Source organism: Nyctibius grandis, chromosome 11, assembly GCF_013368605.1.
Source record: "Nyctibius grandis isolate bNycGra1 chromosome 11, bNycGra1.pri, whole genome shotgun sequence".
Taxonomy (NCBI): domain Eukaryota; kingdom Metazoa; phylum Chordata; class Aves; order Nyctibiiformes; family Nyctibiidae; genus Nyctibius; species Nyctibius grandis.
In genome coordinates, this window is record NC_090668.1 from 15532731 (window position 1) to 15557381 (window position 24651).

The window sequence follows — 24651 nt, forward strand, 5'->3', positions numbered from 1 at the left end:
AGTGTTTAAGGGCTGGAGAGAAAATACTCAAACCATACACTTAACTATAAACCATACGATCTTGCACACTGCCACTGGCATTAAAAATCACTCCCAACCTGGGTGCCATTTACAACTGTAAAGCTCTGATTAGATTTCACCATAGTTACACAACATGTGGAAAAAATACACTGTTCAACATTTTGGCATGCTAATAAATAAAATCCAGACATGGTCTATTAAAAATATGTGCACAAGCTCCTTTTTATACAGTTATATTTGTTATGCAGAAGAAATCAGAGAGTTGAGATCTAATTACAGAAAATAATACAATTTGGGGTGAATGATTACTGTACATTTAGCCCTTGCAAAGCTATTAGAGCTCAATCTATGTTCCCTCTATCAACGACAGTGCTGTCCAATCAGCAGTTTCAGTGACACCGCTTGCTTCATTTTTTCTTCCAGATTTTATGGCATCACACCTCCGTACAATGTTCTGCTGCTGCTATAAGGTACACCACGGCACCTGCGTATACAAGAACACCCGCATCGCTGAATAATTCATTTGATATTAAAACCCAGCTACACCTTGTGACGGCTTTTGGTATTGGATTATCCCTTTGTTGTCTTAGATTATTTGACAATAGCTGTTGAAGTGGGGTTAAAAGAATGGAATATCTTAAGCCAAAGCAGCTTTAGCAAACAAAATTTTCAAATTAATTAAATGTGTTTTGTGTATAATGATTTAACATCCACTTCTGCATGTTTTGGCTATCAAAGTTACTTATTGACAGGATTATTCAGGTCAAGTCACTGGAAACGTTCTAACTTGCTTTCTGGAGCCACACAATAATTTGACAGAGGTCCACTGCTGTTCAGATTTGTGAAGGTTTCTGTATTTCTTCCGTTCTTCTTTTGCATGAAGAGGGAACAAAGGGCAGCAGCACACCTTTGAGAAGAAATCACCTGCACACACAGATATACAACCAACCCTACCGACAGTGCCTGAAGTGTAAGAATGCAGTTTCTCACACTTTTAGCAAGAACACAAGGCCACAAAATAAACTAAAAAAAAAACTGTTTTATTGTGACATTTATGACATTGAACCCTTGCTGATAGGAATGACTCTGGGTACTCTTGACATGTTACATAATGTCATGGTGTAGGATGGCACTGATTGTCATCTGACTTTTGAGAATGTTTAATGGTCCCTACTGACCTCAGTGCATTTTGGCAAGTCACAGAAACTTTATCATCAGGTTTGTGTATACAGTTAACAAGTAGTTGGTCTTATAAGCACCATTACAAACCCTCACATTAAGGGTATTATTAATCTAGTTTACAAATGCTTCATTGATAAAAATAGCATGATTACAGTATACACACACTTAATTTACATGTAATGTATTATAGGCATAACTGAGATAAACTACTGAGCTAACTTTGGTTGATTGAAGTATTTAGACTGAATAATGGCAATTTTGGCTTCTAAGTTGTGTAAATATTACAGTGCATTTATAAATCTAGGTTGAAAATTTACTAGCACCAAATGGATATCATAAATGGCTGACCTAGTAAGTTGTAGTTGGAGAAGCAAAGTTTAAGAATTACAAAAATAGAGCTGTCCATCAGTTGAAAGCACATTCTTGTACCTCTGCTGAAATGATGACGTGTCTCAGCATCAGTGGCCAACTTCCAATGATAAAAGTCCCAGTTTTCAAGATTCAACATATCAAGGTAGCTCAGCTACACTTCAAAGCCTGAGAAAGTGGTTGTTTTGAGCTCGGGTATTCATCCTGTACCTTGTTTATGTCATAATATAATAGTGCTTGTTCATACAAATGTACTCACGTAAGATTGTACCTATGATATGGAGAATCTGATCGGGAGGAATATTCAGTCCTACCTATCTATCTTTGGTTTAATTATTTGGTCTTTGGTTGATGAATTAATGAAGCAATATCTGAATTTTCATTTTCAGGTTATCTCCCAGCTCACCACTGAGGTAGTCTTTGTCATGTTTCTCTTCAAGCTGGTTAAGTTCCTTCTTTTTATAGAGTGGAATACTACTGATTTGTAATGAATAGTTTCCAGGCACTGGCTTCTTCTTTGTGAAATGAAGGTAACTTATCCCGTCCTTCTTATTGATTCTAAAGAAACCATCTTCATTTCCAGAGTCAATTAAATATCGGTTATGGTTTGTCAGTGTTGTGAGGGCAGGAAGCAGTTCCAGGATGCGATCTTTGTTGCTGAGATCTGAGATGTTGATGGAGAAGACTGCCGCTTTCTCAATATCCCAGCTGGCGAGACTGATTGGCGGCTCCAGCTCTTGCTGATCCTGCACAAGAACAAACGATGTTAGTTGGCTTTGTCAGAGAGCATTTCACATGCGCCTGTGTGTATGTATTTCTCACCCAGCTCATTCGTTATTAATTAACTAATTTTTAAAGAGAGGTTCTGTAAAATCATCTGTCAAATCCTCTATTACAGGCCTAGGACTTGTTAGGATGAAGTATGGTCTTTGTCACTGTCCCTGCATGGGTAATGGGAGCTGAGACACACACTGAAAGTTTCTGCATGTGGGTCTTGCTGCCTGACTAACAAAGCCTCTCCATGCTTGGGGTCTGCGACCAGTCTCCTACAAACACAGCAGCAAAGGCATATTCCTCCTCTGTCGGGGGAACCATAAGCTAACGTGAACAGTGATGTGCAGAAGAGAGCAGGGTCTGTGAGGGAGGCACACCATTTAGGTGGGAGTTTTCTGCTTTGAAAGATTCGCTTTGTTCAGGGGTGGAGCCAGGGTGGCCCGCGGGTGCAGCGCAGCGCTGGAAAAGCAGCATCGCCCCTCACCTCCAAGTGATGGTAACCGGGCTCCCTCTGAGCGCCCTGCGCATGAGTCACGCCGCAGTGGCAGGATGATAACATTGCAGAGAGCGCATCAGCTGTAACATTTTCACGTGGAAATCAAGGGAAGCTCTACGTCACCTGAGACAAATCCAGCACTAATCACAGAGAGCGCTCAAACACACTGAAGAAACACAGTTTACGACCCCACTCTGCCCAAAATAAAACGTCCACACTCTTCTGGGCGAAGGTACTCTCCTGCCTTCCCACATTAGCAGAGCGCCACGCACTGAGCACCTAACGGAAACAGCTAACAGGCTCCCGAATCCCCCTGTGTCTGCACTATGCGCGGCCTCACTGGCAGCCTCAGCCCCAGGACGGCAACCTGGGTGACAGACTGCAAGGGTCTGGACAAGCCCCATGAAGGGCTGCAGACCTGGCGTCCCTCCAGGTGAGGTGTTTGTGTCCAGAACTCTGCATTTGCTTTGGAGAGAGCTCCAGCCCTGGACTCACAACACGGCGCTGCTTGGCAGGGTCCACAGCCACTCTGACCAATGTGTCCTATTTTTCTGGCCACAAGGTCAGACAAACATTTTATATACCCACTGTCCTCTGACATCAAGAGCCTGCTTTGCTGGTGAGCAGGCTGCTCTCTAGACAGCTGGACGGGCATTTATTTTAGTGTTTGATGCAACACAGGTATTAGGTATGCAGGGGGGAACTTCAGAGGACAACCTTTGCCTAATATCAGGGAACAACTTCAGAAAGCCCCCCCACAGATGACTTGACATCCAAAACCAGCTCTGTGGTCTACTTTGTTTGGGGTGTACATTTTCTCCATGGGACCGTCCTTGGCACACCTCCTTCTGAGACTGGCTTTCACAAGACCTGCAAACCCTTTTCCCCAAGAAAAGTCAATTACCTCTGCTTCATTTGCAGTTTCATTAGTGCTTCTGCGCTTCCTCCCTCTCTTGGGATAGCCATTGATTTTACATTCATAACAAGCTTCTGGAGAGAGGGAGTTGTCATCTACTTCTCCACTGAGTGAAAGCTCTTGTCCTTGACCTTTGCCTAGCCCCACTCCAGAAACACAGTGTCTGAGGAAGGAAGAAATTAAAAATTAATTCCAGTGAGACACAGATCCTATCAAAAGCTGAATTTGGGGGACTGTGAATACAAATAATAAAGCAATTACATTGCACTCATTTCCTAGGAAAAATTCCTGCTAGAGTCAACAGGCGAAATTCTCACTGAATGACAATGCAGCTACCTCTAATTTAAAGAGCCTGGCTCCAGGAGGCTTTGCCTATGAGACACCTGCCAATATTTAACAGTTTTAAAAACACAGGCTTAAGCTCTGAGAAATTGTTAGTAATTTCTTTCATCCAACCTGGAACACATTAAAAGAGACCAACTGCTGAAAAATCTGCAAAGTGAGGTCTTTCATAACGTATCCCAAAGCTTTTAGTCACTGCTAAAATTTAAGCCACAATCTTCCTGCTTTCCATTTGAGTTGCTCGGTCCTACATGATGCACAGCCCTAACTCTCCTACTGGGGCAAGTGAAAAGTGGTTTTCTTGATAAACCAGACATTTATTCAAAAAATGATTCATTTGGAACACCAAAGAATATGGAACATACAAGAACATAAAAGCATACAGAATTGTTATTCCAACCAGTGGGCAAAGCCACTTGTACAATATCATTTGTCTTTGGAGCTGGTGAGGGGTGTTGTAATTATTTTTTTTTTAAAGGAGACAAGTGATACACCACAAATCCCAGTGAGGGGTGTGAGCTCCCCAGTGGCAAGCTCAGAGAACTTGGCTAGCTGCTGGGGTGTGCAAGAGAGCGGTGAAAGCAGCAGCTTAAAAGAGATCATTGAACCTGGTAGCCCTGACCAAATGTCATTAAGCATTAAAACCACATTGCTCCCTCCCCTTGGTTACCTTCCCTCTCCCTCATCTCCAAAATTGGCACGTGCATGCAACTCTTGAGCACCTCCACAGTCCTATCCCTCTTTCATTGGTGACAATCCCCCCCGTTCTGCTGCTCCGCACTACAGAGAAGGGAGCAGATTATGTCCCCTTTATGTCTGTTAGTTTAAAATGAGAATCCCTTACCCTTGTCCTATTCTGAAGTAACCAGGTGGACATCCACAGACATAGCCACCTTCAGTATTTGAACAACCATAACTGCATGGGGCTTGTGCAGAACCGCATTCATTGATATCTTGGCAACCTCCACTAAACTGTTCATACTGAAATCCGGTAGGGCACATACATTTATAGCTTCCCAAAGTATTGTGGCAAGAGGCTCCTCCACAAATGTGTGCACTGAGACATTCATTTTCATCTGGAAAAGAAGCAGAACATACCACGTTAACTTTTACTCTCAGGTCTAGTCCAACCTACCCCTTCAGAAAGGTTGTGCTTGACTGTTGCTAAACATGCTGCCGTATCAGATGGACAGAAACAGAGAACAGGGCTCGGCCTCGCCCTTGGCTAGGGCAGCAATTGCTAGGAGATGACTACAACCATACAACACAGCAACGTTAGGGCTACTCTACAGAAGACGTTTCATGTCACGTCAGCTCATGCTCATGAGAGCAGAGAAGCAGAGGAGGCACCTTTTGTTCCAGAAACAAATGAGAAGACTAAAATTTTGTACAGCCAACAATCTGGTGCAGTACTCCCATGTTCATAATGCCGTTCGACATTAAAGGAAAAAGAGTAAGGAATCAAGCTCTGACACCTCTTCCAGGCACTGAAAATCCCTCCCTACACACTCACATTTAAATATGAGGTACAGATACGGTACAGGAACAAGTAGTAAAGTAAAAATAAAAGCAGCTGTAGGCACAAAAGACTGCCACATTCTGAGTCAGCCCTTCTCCAAACTTCCCATGTCCAGCACTGTAGGAGTTCGAGGTCAGTTCAGGCTTGTTTACTGTAAATGGCTGGTTTTTTACATGTAGCTGGTCTGAATTTTTTTGTCTGATGTGGCAAATTGCTTTGAAAAGTTCTGAATGCTATTGTTTCCCGTTTTCTGTGATAAAGCAACTGCACACACGCATTGCATGTGTGCACACATGCATAAGAAATGCCATCTGGACAGTGTATGGATAAAATGTAAAGCACAGAGCAGCATCTCTGACCTAAGCATCCACGTTACAGGAGAATAAATACTAATTCAGAGCATTATTGTCTGTTTCCAAACAATGTGGCTGTTTGTTCTTTGTTTAAAAGCAATGCCTTTACTTCTTGCAGCCTGATTTACAGCGTGGTGCGCTACAGAATTGCCTGGGCAGGGGATGCAGTCACACACAGCACAAGACATGGGAGGAACCAAAGCATTCTTCAGTGATTATCTAAATGTGTGTTGCAGCAACATCAAAAGTCCCTGAACACTTCATTAAATAAGCTAAAAAAGACACAAACTGTTTGCAGAGTTGGGATTGCCAAGGAATATGAAGGAATTGTCACGGAAAAACCTATTACATGGATTCTTCCCCTGTGGTACACCCAGGAGATCTAGATAAGTATCTTAAGCATATACAGTTACAGACGTCACAATGTGAACATGTGGAGACCACAAGGTATTAAAACCTGGGGCTGAATTCTCTGTTACTGAAGCCTGTAGGAGTTTTGCCATTAACTTAGAGTGATGTTTCAATATTTGTTGTACCAAACACAACAATTATGTCAAACATCATAAACGCATGTTTGGGCCACAGAAAGTTACTGTGCCAAGAGGAGATACGCTCACTTTGCCTCGCTCCACAGCAGCAAGAATGCGAGGTTAGTTCCCATACTTTGGGTGACTGTCGGAAGAAAAAATATGAAGAAAAGTGAAAAAAACAGTTACAGGAGCCTTGGACTCTGCACCAGCTGTGTTGTCAGGCACCAGCCTTGCTCTCCTGTGCTCTGCAACACACAGCTCTGTCATGCTCAGCTTCAGCAGGAAGGAGAGATGCCACGAGGACAGAGAAAACCCAGCCTCTTCCCTGCACTTTTAGGTTTCTGCCTGGACTGCCCCATGTCCAAGAAAGTGGAATTGCCAGCTTTGTCTTTCCCCAGTTGTGGCTCTCAGTGGAATTTTCCCTGGTGAAGTTTCTGGTGATCAGTATTTGTGGTGCCAAGGTTGAAGCCTTTCTTTCAGTGGGGGAAATACCAGTGCTTGTGCATTTTGAAACTGATATTCCCTGTATAAAATCTGAACAGTAGTCAGTGGGCTCAAAAGCTGGAACAACAGTGTACATCTGGTTTGGAAATACACTTAATTAAATGCTATCACCCAGGAAGACCTGGAAACAGCCAAGGTGTTTTGCAAAACAGAGCTGCACTTTTTCACATCCCACAATGTCCTCCAGCAGGCAGACCTGGTAGTGCTTTTATTTTTTTTACCCTCCTGCAGATTAAATTCTACTTTAACCCTAAGTTCTGCTAGTTTAATTAATATTCAAAACCACCCTACATTTGTGCTCCCTCCTTGTTCTCTTGTATGTAGAGTACTGGAGCACAAGCAAGCAAACATCACAGCAAGGACTGTATAAAATGTCAGGAGGTTTGGTAAGCATAATTAAAAGCAGAGACCTCCCTAGAGCACCACAGTGATAACAAGCAAAGGCATTTTTATGTTTCTGAAAGCAAAGAGAGCCAAACAGTTATGAAGCCCTTTGTTCTCAAAGGGGTCATCAAACACATGTCTGGGTATCCACACAAGACTAGCTTGTACAAAGCCCATTAAGCTGTGACTGAAAACACACATTAACTGTCACTAGAGGAAAAATTATTCATGTTTCTCTTGTTTGAATATGCTACATGCTGCACTGCTGAAACGTACGGAGACTTTTCCCATGACTTCTGCAGAGGACCCAGTGCTGTCTGCTCAAGTCATATCCAGCATCAGTGCTCTGCACGTGCAGCCCCATCTACGAGGGCTCAGAGCCTCGGGACAGCCCCAAAGTTTAGACAGGGAAGAAATAAGCATTTTAATTCACCAGTGTATTTACTTCTTAACATAAATAAAGAGCACTAGCATTTGTTATTTATGACCAGAATTGTCCTGTAAGCACTTGTTATAAACTGTATCCCAAAGCTGCAAGGGAGCATCATTAGACAGAGCAGCAGCTTTGCTCAAGTACGACAAATGGTTAATTCTGTACAGAGAAGAGGCTTAAACACAGTAGCCTTCCTGTAGGTGTTGTAAGAGTGATAAAAGCACAGATCAAGTAGGATTTTAATAGAATTTTAGATGCTTTTGGCCAGAAGTTTAATTTTACAATTTAGCAATCCAAACTTGTGGTTCTGAGTCTGCCAGGTTCAACCCACCAGCAGCTCTCAGACAGGACCTGTGTCTGAGCAGAGAGTGTTTCATGGCTGAGTAAGACTTCCTTTGTTCAGACCACAAAATACACGAGTAACACAAGTTCCCTCAAAGTCCATACAACTTCTAGCACCCTCAAGGATAATTTTATGCTTAAACACTTGTCAATCCAGGACATTGGCTCCTGGGTGCTTCATATCCACTCTGCCTTTCACAGGAGCACACATTTGTAGGGAAATTCTGCTGAACTTATTAAATCCTAATTAGAAAAAGAAAATACAGCAAACTGCACCATTGTCCTTCACTTCTTGCTGCTAACAAAGGTAACATCCTTTTTAATGTATGAATTTAAAAAAGTGACTTGCCAACACATTGGTTCCATTGGTAATGCTGGAGATATCCTTGTGGGCAGCTACACCTGTATCCTCCAATTATATTTTGGCAGCCATGCTGACACCGGTGGTTTCCATCACATTCATCAACATCTAAAAAGGTGAGATACACTCTGAGGTTGGGAGAGAAGCTCAAATTATGCTTTATTTGAAAAGTATGTTACAAATAATAATATATATTCACATATCATATATATAGAGGTACATTTCAGGATCTTCCAAAAACCTAATTGGCGCTGGGAGACCACTTCGGGCCTTTCAGGTTTGAATTTCTGACTCCACAGCAAGTAACTTAGGGCTGAAAACCACTGAAAGCTCGAATTCAGCCACAATTTTCAGAGTTTTTGCATTCTGCTATAGAGCAGAGAACAGAAAGCCATTTGTATATAGGACTCCCAAGGCTTTCCTAAGCCGAGAGTCCCTTGCTTTTACCTAAGTATCCAACCCAGGAATCCCAGGATATCGCTTTTCAAAGCACACCAAACCCTATTCCCAGAGGAATAAAGTCTGCAGTCCTTGAACTCTCTTTAGCAGGTTGCCTTGGAGATGCAAGACTTCCTGTCCTTGGTGTCTCCCTCAGAAATCCATGCAGGATTCAACAGAAGTTCACTGAACTTACGATGTTTAAACTAAAACATTCCAGGCTAAATTGAAGTCTCCGCAGAAAATATCTGTCCAGCTTTTTAGTACCCTGCAATATATCTATTTATTCAGGCCTATGGAGAGAAATACTGCCTTGTTGCTAAATTTTCATATCCCACTCCTCTTCAATCTACACATGCTTACTCCATAGGTTTTGGTGCTTACTCCATACGTACCTCCTTGGATGACAGTACGGCTGAGAGAAGATGAAAGAAAGCAGAAGAAGGCCAAGTTAGATGCAGTGTATTGCACCTACCTTCACAGCTAAGCCCAGTTTGATCAAGTGAGAAGCCACGTTGACACTCGCAAACAAAACTTCCTGGTGTATTCTGGCAAATGCCCTTCGCCCCACATAAATTGATTTCAGTAGCACACTCATTATTATCTGAAGGAAACAAAGGCTGAGTGTTACTTGTTATTACTTGTTGTGAAGATGCCCATTCAGCAATGCTAACAATGAACAGTCTGTGACAAGAGGTAACGAAACACCAGTAACGTAGCTGTCTTATGGCCCTCTCCATTTTTTACTTTGCACTACAGAAGGAGAGCTTACATTAACTTCTTTTCCTTTGAAAACACTAACAACAGCTATGGGAAGGGAAACACTCCTTTTCTTCACCAAGAATATGGAGTTCGATGTTCTAGTCTTCAAACACCCCCAAATTTACACCAGTACCACAGGATCGTCGGACTGCCACAAGCAGGATCCAACTTGCAGAGCAGAAAGAGTGTTTTGCAGGAAGCAGTTTTGTTTAACATTTCCACAGACGTAATGGGTATGTGTTTAAAGGATAACTGCAGAAATGTATGTTTAATGCTTATTGTTTCAAGATGCCTTGACATGATCTCTAATGTGGGTCAAGCAATGAACTACAAGAACAGAAATATAACTATTTTTTTCTCAATGGGTAAGAAAGGGTAAGGCAAGAATTACAAATCAGTGTTTTTACTATCTGATTCTTGCAAATTCAAAATGCAAAGACGTAGATTATGAAAACAAGGGAAGGTAGGAGGGAGGGCCTCTTTGCATCTTCTGCTCTGGTGGAACTGGCATCAGAACCTGGCCTGTGTTTCCATTTGGTTTCTCAGGAAGCCGATTTCACCTCCTTTCTACTTTGCTTCTGGAATAAGAGTCAGTAATAAATCCCAAACCTGTATCTACATTCCCACATCACTTACCAATGCAGGCTGTGTGGTGCTGAGTGAATCCAGGAGGACATTTACAAGTGAAACCCCCAATAGTGTTGACGCAAAGGAACTGGCAGTTGTGCTGCTTTGTTGCACATTCATCAAGATCTAAAAAAACCAAGAAAACGTCTTTCACTTATGGTCCCTGTGGAGGATCTGACAGTTCAGCTGGACTTAGAGAGAAGTGATTGCAAATAAATAACGTATCAAATCAAGCCTTTTGAATCTACCTCTCAATTTCCCTGCTGGCTTCCAGTTCCTCTCACATGAAGCCCCACATGTAATGGATGGGACTTTGGAGCTACACTAGTATCCATGCTAACGCTGGATTACAGACACCCCTCTCATCTGTTGGAAAGATGCTGTTACATAATAAACGTCCGCTCTCACTGCAGTCGATAAATGGGAAGTCACCATCTTCATGAGAAGCAGTGGCAGATTGCAAAACAGTACTGCACTGAAGCATGCCCTTACTCCAAAAGAAATATTTAAATGCTAATGACAAAGTACACTGTCGTTTCCCATGCCAAGTTTAGAATTGCTGCTCTAACTTGTCCGGTTTCAGTCAGATCTTTGCTACCAAGATACATAAATAAATGAAATTATAATGAACATTTCAAAATCTCTCCTGCACTGCTGTTCCTTACTCAGCATGCTGCAGAGGTTGTAGGTTAAAACTCTGTTGATGCTGGACAATGCACTGCAAACCATGCTCATCTTTGCATCCATTAAGATACATTTATCACTGAAAAATACAGCTTAAGCCAACGTGCTTACCAAAGTAAGACCAATCATATATAGCATTGGTTACAAAGTCTTTTAAGATGAGCTACTAACATCCTGAAAAAATTCTTGTCAATCTACTGTTCATCCAGATTACCAAAAAGCTAACTGAAACGCCAGCTCCATCCTGTGTAAGCCACTCCCACTGTCTTTAGTGGAAGCATTCACATAAATCAAGCAGGCAGATTTACATCATTTAAACGTCCTTGGATTGGTATTTGTCTGGAAAACACAGAGTTTCTGCAGTAAATTCTTTTCTTGATTTTTACCTTTGCAGCTTCTCCCATCTTCTTGCAGGATGTACCCTTTCGGACACGAACACTGGAAGCTCCCCTCTGTGTTTTTGCAGATGAAATTGCAAGGTTTCGGGGACTCATTACATTCATTCAGATCTAGAAGAAGTAAAACCAGATACCTCAGTGCTGATAATCAAGATTTGTGATAATGTTTTTCAAAATACTTAGGAGATATCAGAAGGAAACCAAAATCCCCAAAGTCTCTAACAAATGACATTTTCTTTTCTCATTTTTCAAAATCTTTGTATTTCCTTCTTCAAGTCATCTCTTAGTAATAAACTTTATATACGTATACCGTAATGAAAAACCTACCTATGCAAAGAGTGCCAGTTATATCTGTAGTATAGCCAAGGTTGCAAAGACAACGGTAAGATCCCCTCTCATTGATGCATTGCCCATTACGGCAGACATCATGAATAACCTTGCACTCATCAATATCTGCAATTAAATGAGGATTAGTTCACAAGGGAAGAAACAAGAAGAACCGATTTTATACAGCTTCAATAGATTCTTGTGATCTGACATGAAAAAAAAACACACTTTACATAAAAAAATTACATAAAATAATGAAATATTGCACAGTTAAGGAGAGATATTAAGTGGAAAAATACAGAATGAAGCATTAATCTAACTTTCAAATGCAATGAACAAGGCTTAAGTGGAAGTGAACAAACGAAACTGATAATAGATTAGCCTCCATAAATCAAACATCACTTTGCTTTTATGTACACAAATAGCTCTTAATCTGTACCTACAACACACTCAGATGTGAGAGTGCAAATTCCCATTCGAGTGCACGTCAGTCAACCAGCATGCAAAATATCTGCCAAGTTGTGATGGATGCCTTTGACTATGCACCTTCCTCCCAAAGGACTGTAATTTCTCAACATGAAAGCTCTCAGAAAATTTTGACTGATACTCAAAATATTTAGGACCTCACAGTGTTCAAATATGCAAAAAGAAAGAGTTTATAATTTATCACCGAATTTGACATTGCATAACAGGGCCTTTAACAGAAAAGTCAGTACCTGCTCCATTGGACATGTATCCTCGGCCATGAGGGCAAAGCTTCTTGAAGGCCACGGTGCCTGGGAAGGGGCAGACCTCGCAGTTTTGCCCCCAGCCTCGACCACCATCACAGCAGCACTCAGACTTGGTGACAGAGTTCCTGTTGCTTGATCCAATTTGACACATACTTTGTAAGACTTCAGTGAAGCAGTAGCCCTCCCTGTTGTCTGGAAGACAAATTATGCATCACAGAGAATCCTAACAGTGATGACCTCCAGAGGGTCATGAGATATTAGCAGTTTAGTGAGAAATATAAAAGAAAGGGCATACTTCACCCTGGGACTGTGGAACTGAGAGTGAAAGACTACCAGCAGTAAGAAAGAGAGCACAATGTCTAAGTGAAACAAAGACGACAGGAAATTTAGAAAAAAGATGGAAGATAAGTTACGTTATGCTTATAAAAATATATGTTTCTGTTTGAACCCAGAGAAAAAGGACTGGCTGAAAACCAGGACCAAAGAAAAGACACAGTAATTCCCAGCTGACTGAAACCACCAAACAGCTTCCATCGCAGGTCAACATAACCGGACTGACTGAAGCAGGCATACCATTAGCATGGGAAGAATGAACTTGCAGGAGGGCACCTACTTACAAAGGCCCCTTCCCAAAGGCATGTAAATTCAAAAGCATGTTTTCTCACTACACATTTCTAAGTTTAAGTTCAACCACAGTTTCTCCTATTAAAGTGGTAGTTCATTGGGGTGTTAATGTGTGACTTACCAAGGCATTCGTTCTGGGTGTCGCTGACAGTGAATCCCTCGTTGCACTCACACCTGTAACTTCCCACTGTGTTTAGACAACGGCCATTCTCGCAGATGCCGGGTTTGGTCTGACATTCATTCTCATCTGTGTTTTTGAAATGATATGACAAAAATCTAGTCCATTAAGTGGATTAATGCAGGTTCGAGAAGTTTGCATGGAGTTCTTAAGCTGTGCATTCTGTCTGGTCAAACTTGCATAATTTTTTTTTTAAATAAAAAGTGTCTTTTATTCAATTTTCAGAGGAAAGATGACTATCTAGCTCACAATATTATATATTTTGTTACTACCTTTTCTCTGCAATATATTCCTCACTGCTTTTCAATATTTTTCATAGTTATAGCTGCACTTCTGAATGCCATCCAAAGTTTAAAACCAATTCAGATCTACTCTCATTCATGCTAACAGAGATAAACAAGCTTACAGCAATGGGCCCAATTCTCTGCTTTCTTCACTCAGAGCAATTCAGCAGCAGCAGTACAAACTGATTATAAAGACAGCCACATCCAGATTTTCTACTTGCTGCCCACATGTGTGAACACCTGAACAGCGAAGTGAAGTGTGTATAGCACCCGTATGTCCATTACACAGGTAGTTGTGTAATTCTTCCTCCAAGTTCCCTAACACTTTGTTAAATACAAACTATTCAGCTCTGCTGAGGAACTGTGTGTTTCAAGACCTTCAACACTTCAGTGTCACTTACCTATACAGCCTTCCCCATCTGGTCTGCGCTGATAACCTGGGCCACAGATACACATATAGGTGCCAATTAGGTTTTTGCACTCCATCTGTTTCGAGTCACAGTCGTGAACTCCTTCTTCACACTCATTCTCATCTAAAACACAAGGTTTAGACTTCATTATATAGAGACACAATCCTGGAAATTCACAATAGTAAATTCTGACTTTGGAATTTCAATTGTAATCAAACTCTACACATACTTTTATTGTGCTAAACTAACCATAAGATACACTAGCCTAGAGCCAATTGATTTCTCCCAAATGCCCATTTTCAGGGCAAGACAAAACTGTATCATCTGATATGACCTCACTTTATGCAGATGTGCAAGTTTACGGGCAAGACAGGGCTAATACAATCAACTGTATAATGCAAACCATAGAATTTCATCCCAAACTCTTTCTGACTCAGTTACTTCCTGGGATTAAAACTCTGACCCAATAGTGCAGTGAGTCAGAGCCCTGCCCCTGCAGGAACTTGAAATCATTATCTCCTAACTGTGAGAGTCTGGTAGGAGCTTTACCTCTGCACATTCTCCGGTCCTCTCGCAGAACGTACCCCGCGGGGCACTTGCATTCGTAGGATCCAAAAGTGTTCACGCAGCGGAAAGCGCAGAGCAGAGGGTTCTGAATGCACTCGTTGACATCTGGATTTGGAGGGACAAAGACCACGGGGGAAGTGAAACATGCTTTTGTAAATCTCAGCAGACTTGAGTGCACAGTTTTTAGCTACAGGCAATACCACAGATCCTAGTTTACTGAGGGCTAAATTTTAATAGTTGGTGACCCATGGTTCTACTCATCATGGATTTCTGTACAGGAGCAGGCACCAGACATGCCAGGATGTCTGCACAGCTACCTGAAGTTTCACTATCTTCAATGGCAAGCAGCCAACGGAAATAATTTCCAGATCCATGCTGCCAAAATACTGAGTTAAAACTGTATCTTTCCACATCTAGGCTCAATTTTCATGACTGGTTGGTTTTAAATTCTAGATGCACTAATTCAGCTTCTTTGTACACTGAATTCCATAAAACAATATTCTTACTAGAAACATTATTTTGAAGTGCACTTGCATATGCTCTGGGCTACTTGAGCAATTACTGCTACTTAATGATGTTTATGCACTCCGCTAACTCCTCCTCTGCAATCTGAGCTTTCACCCAAATTCCACAGGGAAGTGAATGAAGCTCTAACTGTATCTAAAACTAATGCAAGCTGATGCAAAATTAGAAGCATTCTTTTCTATGGGCTTGCAAACAAATAGATTGTGGCAGATCATTTAAGAACAGCTGTGTCAGGTCAGAAGAGAGTGTCAGAATGTCCTAGAACATTCTCCTCTCTCTGGTTGTAACAGGAGCAGATGAGTATTAAAAAAAAACATACCATATATGCAGAGATCTTTCCCCCCATACAGCCTCTCAGTTTAAGGACTTCCACAGCCAAAAGCCACAACGAAACTATCAAGCTTAATTTCCACTGATGGATTCCCACACAAATGTGTACAATCTTTTTCTGAGTCAATTTATGCTTGTGGCCTCATTAATACTCTGCAGCAAAGAGTTCCACAACTTATGTAAGTACTATGCATATAAAAATGTTTGCTTTGGTTTGTCTAACATATTCTCTCTCTTTTTGGTACCTTTACCACTTGCGGCTTTATAAATTTAAATCATGTATCTCTTCAACCACATTTTCCACATTGAAAAATTCTAGTCTAATTAATTTTCTGTGTGTCCCTTCTATAACTCTGATCTTCCTTATTCCTCCCTTCTTCGTGCATTTTCAAATTTTTATTTTTGAAATGAGAGACCAAAGCATGAAAAATAATCAGCCTAGGGGTACCATGGTAATTGTCTAGTACTGTATTTATATTTTGTTTTCCCCCTGTTTCTTCCCTAAGAAACCCAGCAGCCCATTTTCTATTTTCATCACCCATAGTGACTCTCTTCACTCAAGGGTCATCTAGGAGGTAAGCAAAAACTATACACACAATAAGCAGCATTTCTGGGGACTGTTCTGGAGAGACCATATCCCAACATGCTGCTCTCCGGGCAGTCCCTTAGCAGACACTACCTGAAAGCTTGTTCACCCAACCTCCAGTTAGAAAAAGGTACCACAGTTCAAGGTGGATATAGGAAGGAGGAACTTATTTTTCTGTTTCAGATAAAGATACCTTGTTCCAAATGTCCATATTTTTCTTTTTAAGCTGCATTACTCTCCTCAGTTGTTTCCAAAATCAGGAAACTGTTTCAGCCCACAAGTACAACAACAGTCCTTAACACATGGGAGTCTCACCTTCACAGGTCATCATCGGTCCAGGCTCAAATCCCTCAACGCAAGTGCATTCAAAACCTCCCACCACGTTCCTGCAAGTTCCATTTCCACATGGGTTTCCAACAGCACATTCATCAGTATCTGCAAGCATTTACATCAAGGCAAGAATACATGGTTATACGCAACCAAAAAGGTAAAAAAAAAAAAAAAGACATTGTTGATGTACAACCAAAAAAATACAAAATCCAAGAACTCACGTAAGTTACTGAACTAGAGTCACAGACTCCAAACATAATTTGGGATTGCTAGAGGTTATCTGGGTCAAACACTCAGTCAGAGCAGGACCAACTTGGAGCAGATTGCTCAGGCCCTGCCCTAGCAGGTTTTAAGCACCAGCAGGGATGGACACTCCACAACGTTAGAATAATACAACCCCAGTACTCCTTAATGCCATACTTAGCAATTCAGTAGATTCTTTAAAATGGAAGATGAAACAGTCACACTTACCCACACATTGAGCTCCTTGTAGGATGTAGCCATACGGACATTCACAGCGGAAAGACCCATCTGTGTTGATACACTGCCCAAATTTACAGTTATCTGGATCAAGGCACTCATCCACATCTTAACCAGAAAGACAAACACCAAAGTAAGTGCAACTGACTTCATGTGCTTTTAGACTTCTCTCAAAGAACAAGTGTTGTTCTGGCAAGAAATATTCCCGAGATCACAAAAAAATACTAATATTTGAATTTTGATATGTTAGGATAAGGGCATAGAATTTGTCTTGCAGGCCAGCTTTCAGAATGCAGAAAAGAAACTGATTCTAAATGTCAGATAAAAAACCTCTCTGACTAGGGCTATAGGGAGAGGAGTGGATATGAAAAGCAGTAGTCATCCAGCGCTCCTTAAATGAAAACTTTTGCCAGTAAGGCTGAAGTGCTGTTTGTCTTGGGAGAGAACAGAATGTACTGAAGGGATGTGGGAAACCGTGGTTTGTGCTTCTGGAGGATTAAAACCATTTACTGTAAACAGGCTACATATCTTGTACAAGAAAAGCCAGGTATGCTATGTGATCCATTCTCTAGGTCCTACATAAGTTTCCTAGCAAGTCTGCGCAGGATAAATTAAAAAGTCAAATATGCTACTCTAAAAGAAGTTTAATTTCTGATATACGAGATATTCAAGCTTGAATTTAAAATTGGTAAGAATAATTGAAAAAAAAAAATGTATAGAAGTTTCCACAATTTGTGGCTTCTGGAAATAGTTGCAGGGGTGTTATTCTCAATTGAAAAGGAGAATGGCTTATGGGTAGAAAATATACTGAGATGCAACAATGGCACTGTGCAGTTCAGTCACTTACCCAGTCTTGCGTCACCAGGTCCAACAAGGATGCCAATTCCAAACGGACAAATCTGTCTGAATGCCTCTGTTAAAAAAAAAAAAAAAAAAAAAAAAGGTTAAATTCTACCTTGGCGATAAGCATTACTCATGAGCTACACAAGTAACCACTGATACCAATTCATCCTCCCCATGTTCAGATCCAGAAATATAGTATGTAAATGTATAAACTTATAATTTAATCTTACATTCACATAAAAAATGTCTGCTTGCTTTACATTTCATCTAATCTTCTGTATGCATTTATGTAAAATCCTGTGAATAATTAGCATTATCAAACTTCCTTTAAGGAGCAAACTAATGCAATATTTCCATTTAAGAAGTATCAATACTAGTGACTACATTCTTTTCTGTTGTAAATGAAAGATTTCCTACATTTTCTGAAGACAATCTGTAGTCACCAGTTAGTAGCTCCTTAAAGCATGCCAATCTCTAGTTCTAGAGTAAGTAATAATTTTATTATAGGTAGGATGAGAGTAAAATTTCTGGGTTCAGCTTAGAGTGAAGTCACCAGTTTTCAAATCCACAAGGTTTTCTGCACGGTTTTTTAAGATTTAAAGATGATGTAAGTCTCTTGAGAACAAGCCATTCTCTATTTTTTGTTGCAGAAAGCATGCACTTCCTTACCTGTGCAAATCATCTGCTATATTGTTGGCATTAGAATAAATAAGGAATCCTAAATTTCCACTCTGGTGGACCAAAATAAAGTAAGGATGCATGTAATCATAAAGGCCCTTCAGCTTCAGAAACTCCTCTAGTTTTGGGTCTGACACACACAAAAAATACACAAGTCTTGCAACTGAAACTAACCTTCCACCTCTCCCCTCTAAACTGTATCTTGAGCAGATGGATGGACACAAGACTGTAATTCAAACCATCTCAAGACGCTGCTGAGCATATTCTCTACTAACCGTGCTCAGAATATCACAGAACCCTTGACAAGATTTCACTTTTTCTTTTGCGAAGTCAGTAGGCTGCAAAGAGGTTTACAGTGCAGCAGTACAATACAGTCATAGACATAGCAAATGTTACACTTTCTTCAGTCAAAATGCATTAGCTGATCTTTGCTGAGGTTGAACAAAAGGAAAGACGTACAGCTGCAGTGAAAGCAGTGAAGTGTCTGGCACTCTGCTAGGCTCTGAGTGGGAAACTCAGCCCTGTGCAGCTGGGCAGCACAAAACCTGCCTGTTGCTCAAACCTTCAGAAGCAGACTCAGGTGGCATACGAGCTTACCAGCCTGCATTCAGATAGCATACCATGGACAGCATGCATGAGATAACAACAGAGTATTTTTTTTAAAAAAAGAAACAATTCCACTCTCCATGACATGCCAAGACATAAATTTCCCAGACGCAGATATCTTAAAGCTATTTCTTTTTTAAAAGATGAGAAAAATGGCCTTGATATCATCCTTTGAGAACAGTTTGGACTGTGAAAAATATATGTGCTGGCACTTTTAAGGAAATGCTGCGATGTGTACCATGCTTTTCCAACTGACTTTGGTTCAAATGCTCGATGGCAATGGAATGAAACATGCACAGGCAATAAGCCTAGGAGGAATATTGCAACTGGCACATCTGATTCTCTTTTCTTCCCTTGGCTTTTTTGAAGATTGTCTGCAAAACATCTACATGACTTATTAATGAAATGAACTGTGTTAATGTATTGCTGAAACCAGTAATGCTGTTAACCACATTTGTCAGCATGAATTAACGTCTGTGCAACAAATTGCACCATGATGGTACAAAGGCCTGTTGACCTGCTTGATGCCTAGTTACTCAGTCTTACAAAGCATACTAACAAAGGAAAGTGTTTCTTTAGCAACAGCCCAGGGACGCTTTCCTTCATCAAGGCCTGTGTTTTGTCATTCCCTGCTATTTTTGCAAGTCATTCATATTGACAAGATTGCAAATTTAGATTTTTTTAATAACAAAAAGTAGTCACAAAATCTAACAGGGTGATTCAGATGTGGATCTAGTTCTACTGCTTGGTTTTGTTGTTGTTTTTTTTTTAAATTAGCTTTCATGTCTATGGCACCCATTCCTATACTTTTTTACAATTACATGAGTTCCATTTGTGTCTTGCAGGTATTTTCACTCAGAGCCTATCAAGGACCTGTTTACTACCTTCTGCTTTCTGTATGTGATACCTCCAGAGCAAAATACCCAGCACCTAATCATACTAGCAAACTTATAAACAAAGAAAGACTATGCTTGAGACTGGACTATGCAAGGAATATGTTTTCGGAGACTGCAATGGTATCTACTTTACAGACAGCAATGACAATCGTTAAGGTTAAACACCTCTAGAAAATTATTTTTCCTAATTCCTTCTTATAAGAATCCCAACCTTCTTTCAGTTCAGAGAGCCATGACAGTAAGGTAACCTAGTCAGTAACGCACCATCTGCTTCCTCTGGGCAGAGTTCACAGGGATCTCCCCATCCCTGTCCCTTCAAGGCGCAGCAACACTCTTGTTTGGAGTGGTTTCGGGACTTCGGCACAGAACATTTTCCATCTTCAAATTTGGTAAAGCAGTAACTTACTCTCAGATCTGCACAGAGGAAAAACTTGTTATTAGCAGTTAGGGTAACTTTGGCACAGTTTCCACTTAGAGGTGTTAATTGCAAAATTACAGGAGTCCCCCCCAACAAAACACCCACCTTCCATCTGAGTCTGTCAAGAAGGACCATTACTGTCTCTGACTGGGGAAGAACTGAAGAGGGAGGGGAGCTCACTACCCCAGTAAAGGAAAGCTATGGGATAGAGTGTCCTACTTCAGTCATGGAGAAGGAGGGTTTTTTCTCTTTTGTCCAGCAGAGATGGAAGGGCTGTACTCCTCTCTTATCCTCACTCCTCTTTGTAAAAACTGAATATTGGTTTAATTTATTTATATTCCATTATTAGTAAGAATCACTTGAGTCAAGAGATTTTAATCAACTTGCAATGATAACACTGTGTAGTATTAAAATGAGAGGGAATTTTCAATATCGCTTTCCTTCCTCATTCTTCCCTGAGGTACACACAAAGAAAACTAGCCCAGTGGCACTACATTTTACTCCCTTAAGCTGTGTAACCAGGATGCTGGAGCAGAGCTGAGATCACAGACCACAAGCATTCAGCAGGCAGAGAGCTGGCAGCTCCCTGCATTGGCAGGGGGACAGCAACAGGGCAGTTGGGGAAGCAGCTGCTCATCCAGTTTTCCGGCTGCAGCATCAATGCTGGGCAATGTCCAGATTTTACAAAAGTCCTAGGTAATGGGAAGTTTTAAACAAAACTTTGTTAGGCCTGAGATACTTGAAAAAAACAGTCTTCACCAGGGGATGGGGAGAAGCACACTTAGAGTTCATACACACAAGTGTGCATTTTCCTCTGACATTGTGTGTGAAACAGTGGTCTGTTTTCATAAAGGAGAAGATTAAGCTGCATTCTTTTTTATGATTTTTTTCCTTGGTGTTTTTTTTTTGTGATTTTTTTCCTTGTTTTTTTTTTTTTGTTATTTTTTTTCCTTACCTGAAGAGAACACCACCCTCACAGACTGAAGAAATCTCGTTTATACAAGCTACAAAAGCACAGTTAAAACAGTCATGCTACTTTCTTGAAGTTGAGTGAAGTAACTGCCAAACTGCATGGTGGTTTGGAGACTTGGATGAACGTTTACTGCAGGTTGGATTCATTTTTAACAAAACCACAGTTTCATTTAGCCCACTGTGAAGTGAAGAACTCACTATGGTGTCAACAAGCATCACTGTTCTGTGCCAAGCATAACTACAGAGGTCCTTATAAAGGTCTTACTCATCAGTGGTTCCCACTGTGCACACTGTGTATAGGACATTTAATGATGTATCTATTTAATAATTTCCAAAGTCTTTAAAATAACTCACTCCCTAATTTGCTGCGCTTGTTTTTTATCCACAAAATAAACTAACCTGTGGCTTTTCATTACTAGATGTTCAACTTTTAGCATCTGATTTCTGTCTTAGTGACCATGTTTAGGCTCTGAACAGTGTATGTGGTAACCTGGAAGCCAAAAGATGCTTCTGACTTTTCTAAGTAGATGAGTGCTTATTGTCCACACAACACTGTTTGCAAATTTCTTCCATTGATCTTTTTTCCACCCACACATTTGTGGAGAGGAATAGCATATAACAAGTGTTATGGAGAATTTGGTAAGTGCTAAGAACAGCCTTATTCCTGGAAATGCTGCCTTCAGCAGTGCATTGCAGTAGCCTCCTCTCTGTGTTTGTGCTCCATCTCTGTGTCAGACATGTCACAGTCTATACAGAGTCCAAGTAGCCTCAACATTTCTTCCAGGGGTGCAAGAAAGGGCTGCAGGGCAACATAATTTCCTCACTTAACCTGGTGCATTTAACATTATCTTTGCAGCTTTTATTACAATGTTCTCTTTAATGACAAACAGATGTTAGGGCAAGCCAGAACCTGTCCGCAACTATAGAATTATCATGTTTTCCTTGTGAAAAACACTGTTTTGAGTCCAGAGTCTCCTAGTTATATTAGAAACAGGCAGCTAATAAGGCCTTTATAAAACAGCAAACAAATTTTGAAATGCCAGAAAATAGGAATTAACTTACCTTGGCATCGCCTTCCTGTGGAAGACAACACAAAGCCTTCTGGACACAGACATTTGAAACTGCCTGGAGTGTTGCTGCATGTGCCCAGGGCACAAATTTCTGGCTGTTCCACACACTCATCAATGTCTGTAAGAAAAGTTATTAAATAGATGAGAAATAAAAATATCTACACTGGCAGCTGTACTACATAAAATGCAACGTTACATCACCACTCATATCTAACTGATTTGAAAAACAAAAATGTCAAACAAAAAGGAAAAGACAGAAAGAGGAACAAGAAATCCAGGTGCAGAATCTAGGGTTAGTTTTCAAATCCTCATGCAGTGGGCAAACCTCAGCAACGTACCATCAACCAAACAGCCCGGGATTAGATTTTTCTTGGGATCAGATCAGGTAGTTCTGGTTCAAATAAAAGTTGGTGAGACTTTTTCTGGGAAGTGAGTGGCTTACTAGTGGCTACAGTTCAGAACTGTACGCTGCCACAAAAGACTAAACATTACTCATGTTTAGTTGGAGAGGAAAGTGGTAACAACTCTGAGTAGATAGGAAATGGGAGAGAAAAAGGAATGTTCTATACACACCTTCACATTTGTCATTCTGCAGGACATATCCAGGAGGACAGATACATCTGAATGACCCATCTAAGTTCTGACATGTGCCTGGTGAGCATTTTCCAGGCTCCAGTGCACACTCGTTGACATCTAAAAGAAAAGAAAGACAATTTATTTGAGATAATTGCTGTTATCTCAATAAATCTGTGGCTGAGGCTGCTTTAATTGTGATTCCATCAAACTGATGGTGGAACTGCCCCACGAGCAGGAGAAGAGTCTTCTTCTCTTCCTCTTGTCATTGTTTTCTTCTGCTAGGTACAATGATGACATTGTGACAGTTTCCTCTGACCTCTTCTACTGTTTTACTAAGAATATCTCAAGGTTTGCTGAACTTTTTTTCTACCCTAAAAGAAAGCACTCACCAACACAAGTCCTTCCATCCAGAGCCACCTCATAGCCATCATTGCAAAGACACTGGAAGGACCCGATCGTGTTCACACACTGACCGTTCCTGCACAGCATTCCATTTCCGCTTGCACACTCGTCCACATCTAAGAAAAATAACATTGAAAGATATATAACAAACACCTGCAACAAGTGAAATCATGTAGGTGAGATTTCTGTTTCCACTATATCGGCACAGTAACTGATAATACATAAATCATCTCGTTTCAAAAGCAAGTGAGGGAAAAATATCAATATTGGTCTATGTTGTAAGATTGTCAAAGCAAGTGTAAAAAAAGGAATGGCACTTATCACATGCAAACATTTAAGTAGCTATGGAAAAGTGAGGAGTGCATAACCAATGAGGCCTTTTCAGACTGAAGAAATCATGTTTTGTCTTTAATCACGCAGACCATGTAAGGTGCAATCCTAACCCAACAGAGAAGACGTTACTAACGGTACTTTCATTAGAAGTAGAAAGTCTTAGAAACACGTAACTGGTCTCTGCACTCCTTACCTATGCAGTCATTGTTGTGTGACAGGATGAATCCCAAATTGCAGCGGCAGTTGAAAGAGCCAATGGTGTTTCTGCAGGTTCCGTTGCCACAGGCGTCTCTCTCACACTCGTTAATATCTACGAAGGAGAAAAAACAAGCAGCAAGAATTTTAATCACTGATGGGGAAAGGAAAGCCTGTAGCTAGCCCACAGGCAAGAGAAATAATCCACTGCTAAGAGAGTGAATAGAAGGGAAAGACTGTCGTTATCTCCCCAAAAGAGGATTTTACACAGGTTTATACCCTCAATATTAACATTTACAAAAATAATCAAGGGTCCAACAATCATTTATCTTACCTGTGGCTCCTATCTCACCCTTCCCAAAGGAATTCTAAGCTATCTTTAATCATAAGCGTTCTGAAATGTCCTCATCTTGCTCAGACAACAGACACTACATTAACAGCTGTGAACAGGTTAAATACAGTGTTTCCTTCTTTATGAAGATGACTCTGTTTCTGAAAAGGGCGCTTTTCTGGCACGAAATCTACCCTTCAGTTACTCTGTTAACAAGTAGGCTGTATACAATAGCTGCATTGCAATATTCATCTATTACATTTCTTGCTTAAAGGAATAAATTAGACAAAATGCTTCAGAAAATCCTAAGAATGGAACATTTTCCTGAAAAATGAAAGCATTAGCAGTTCATTAGACAGGATATGTATTTCTAAAGGTTCACTCTACTGTAATGAGATGTTCTTCATTCATTATCAGCTTCCTTTCATCTCTAATTGCCAGCTATGGTGGTTTTGCACCTTTGCCTGGTGGTAAACTGCTCACAATCTCAGTTCTTGCAGAGGATAGACTTACTAACTACCTTA

General features: G+C 40.7%; 1 protein-coding gene across 1 annotated transcript in view; it reads right to left on the reverse strand.

Moving 5' to 3' along the window:
- Window positions 1–1045: 1045 nt before the first annotated feature.
- The window catches only part of FBN1 (fibrillin 1), a 155834-nt gene continuing 132228 nt past the window's right edge, over window positions 1046–24651 (reverse strand). The window contains exons 46-65 of the mRNA XM_068410939.1: window positions 23795–23911; window positions 23256–23384; window positions 22864–22983; window positions 22283–22408; window positions 20095–20244; window positions 17655–17720; window positions 16799–16915; window positions 16313–16432; window positions 14539–14661; window positions 13981–14112; window positions 13239–13364; window positions 12479–12685; window positions 11763–11888; window positions 11424–11546; window positions 10363–10479; window positions 9440–9568; window positions 8515–8634; window positions 4945–5176; window positions 3747–3921; window positions 1046–2318 (exon numbers count right to left, since the gene is read on the reverse strand). Of these exons, the coding sequence (XP_068267040.1) occupies window positions 1929–2318; window positions 3747–3921; window positions 4945–5176; window positions 8515–8634; window positions 9440–9568; window positions 10363–10479; window positions 11424–11546; window positions 11763–11888; window positions 12479–12685; window positions 13239–13364; window positions 13981–14112; window positions 14539–14661; window positions 16313–16432; window positions 16799–16915; window positions 17655–17720; window positions 20095–20244; window positions 22283–22408; window positions 22864–22983; window positions 23256–23384; window positions 23795–23911 (2945 nt within the window). The 3' untranslated portion in view covers window positions 1046–1928. The remainder of the gene's footprint in view (window positions 2319–3746; window positions 3922–4944; window positions 5177–8514; window positions 8635–9439; window positions 9569–10362; window positions 10480–11423; window positions 11547–11762; window positions 11889–12478; window positions 12686–13238; window positions 13365–13980; window positions 14113–14538; window positions 14662–16312; window positions 16433–16798; window positions 16916–17654; window positions 17721–20094; window positions 20245–22282; window positions 22409–22863; window positions 22984–23255; window positions 23385–23794; window positions 23912–24651) is intronic.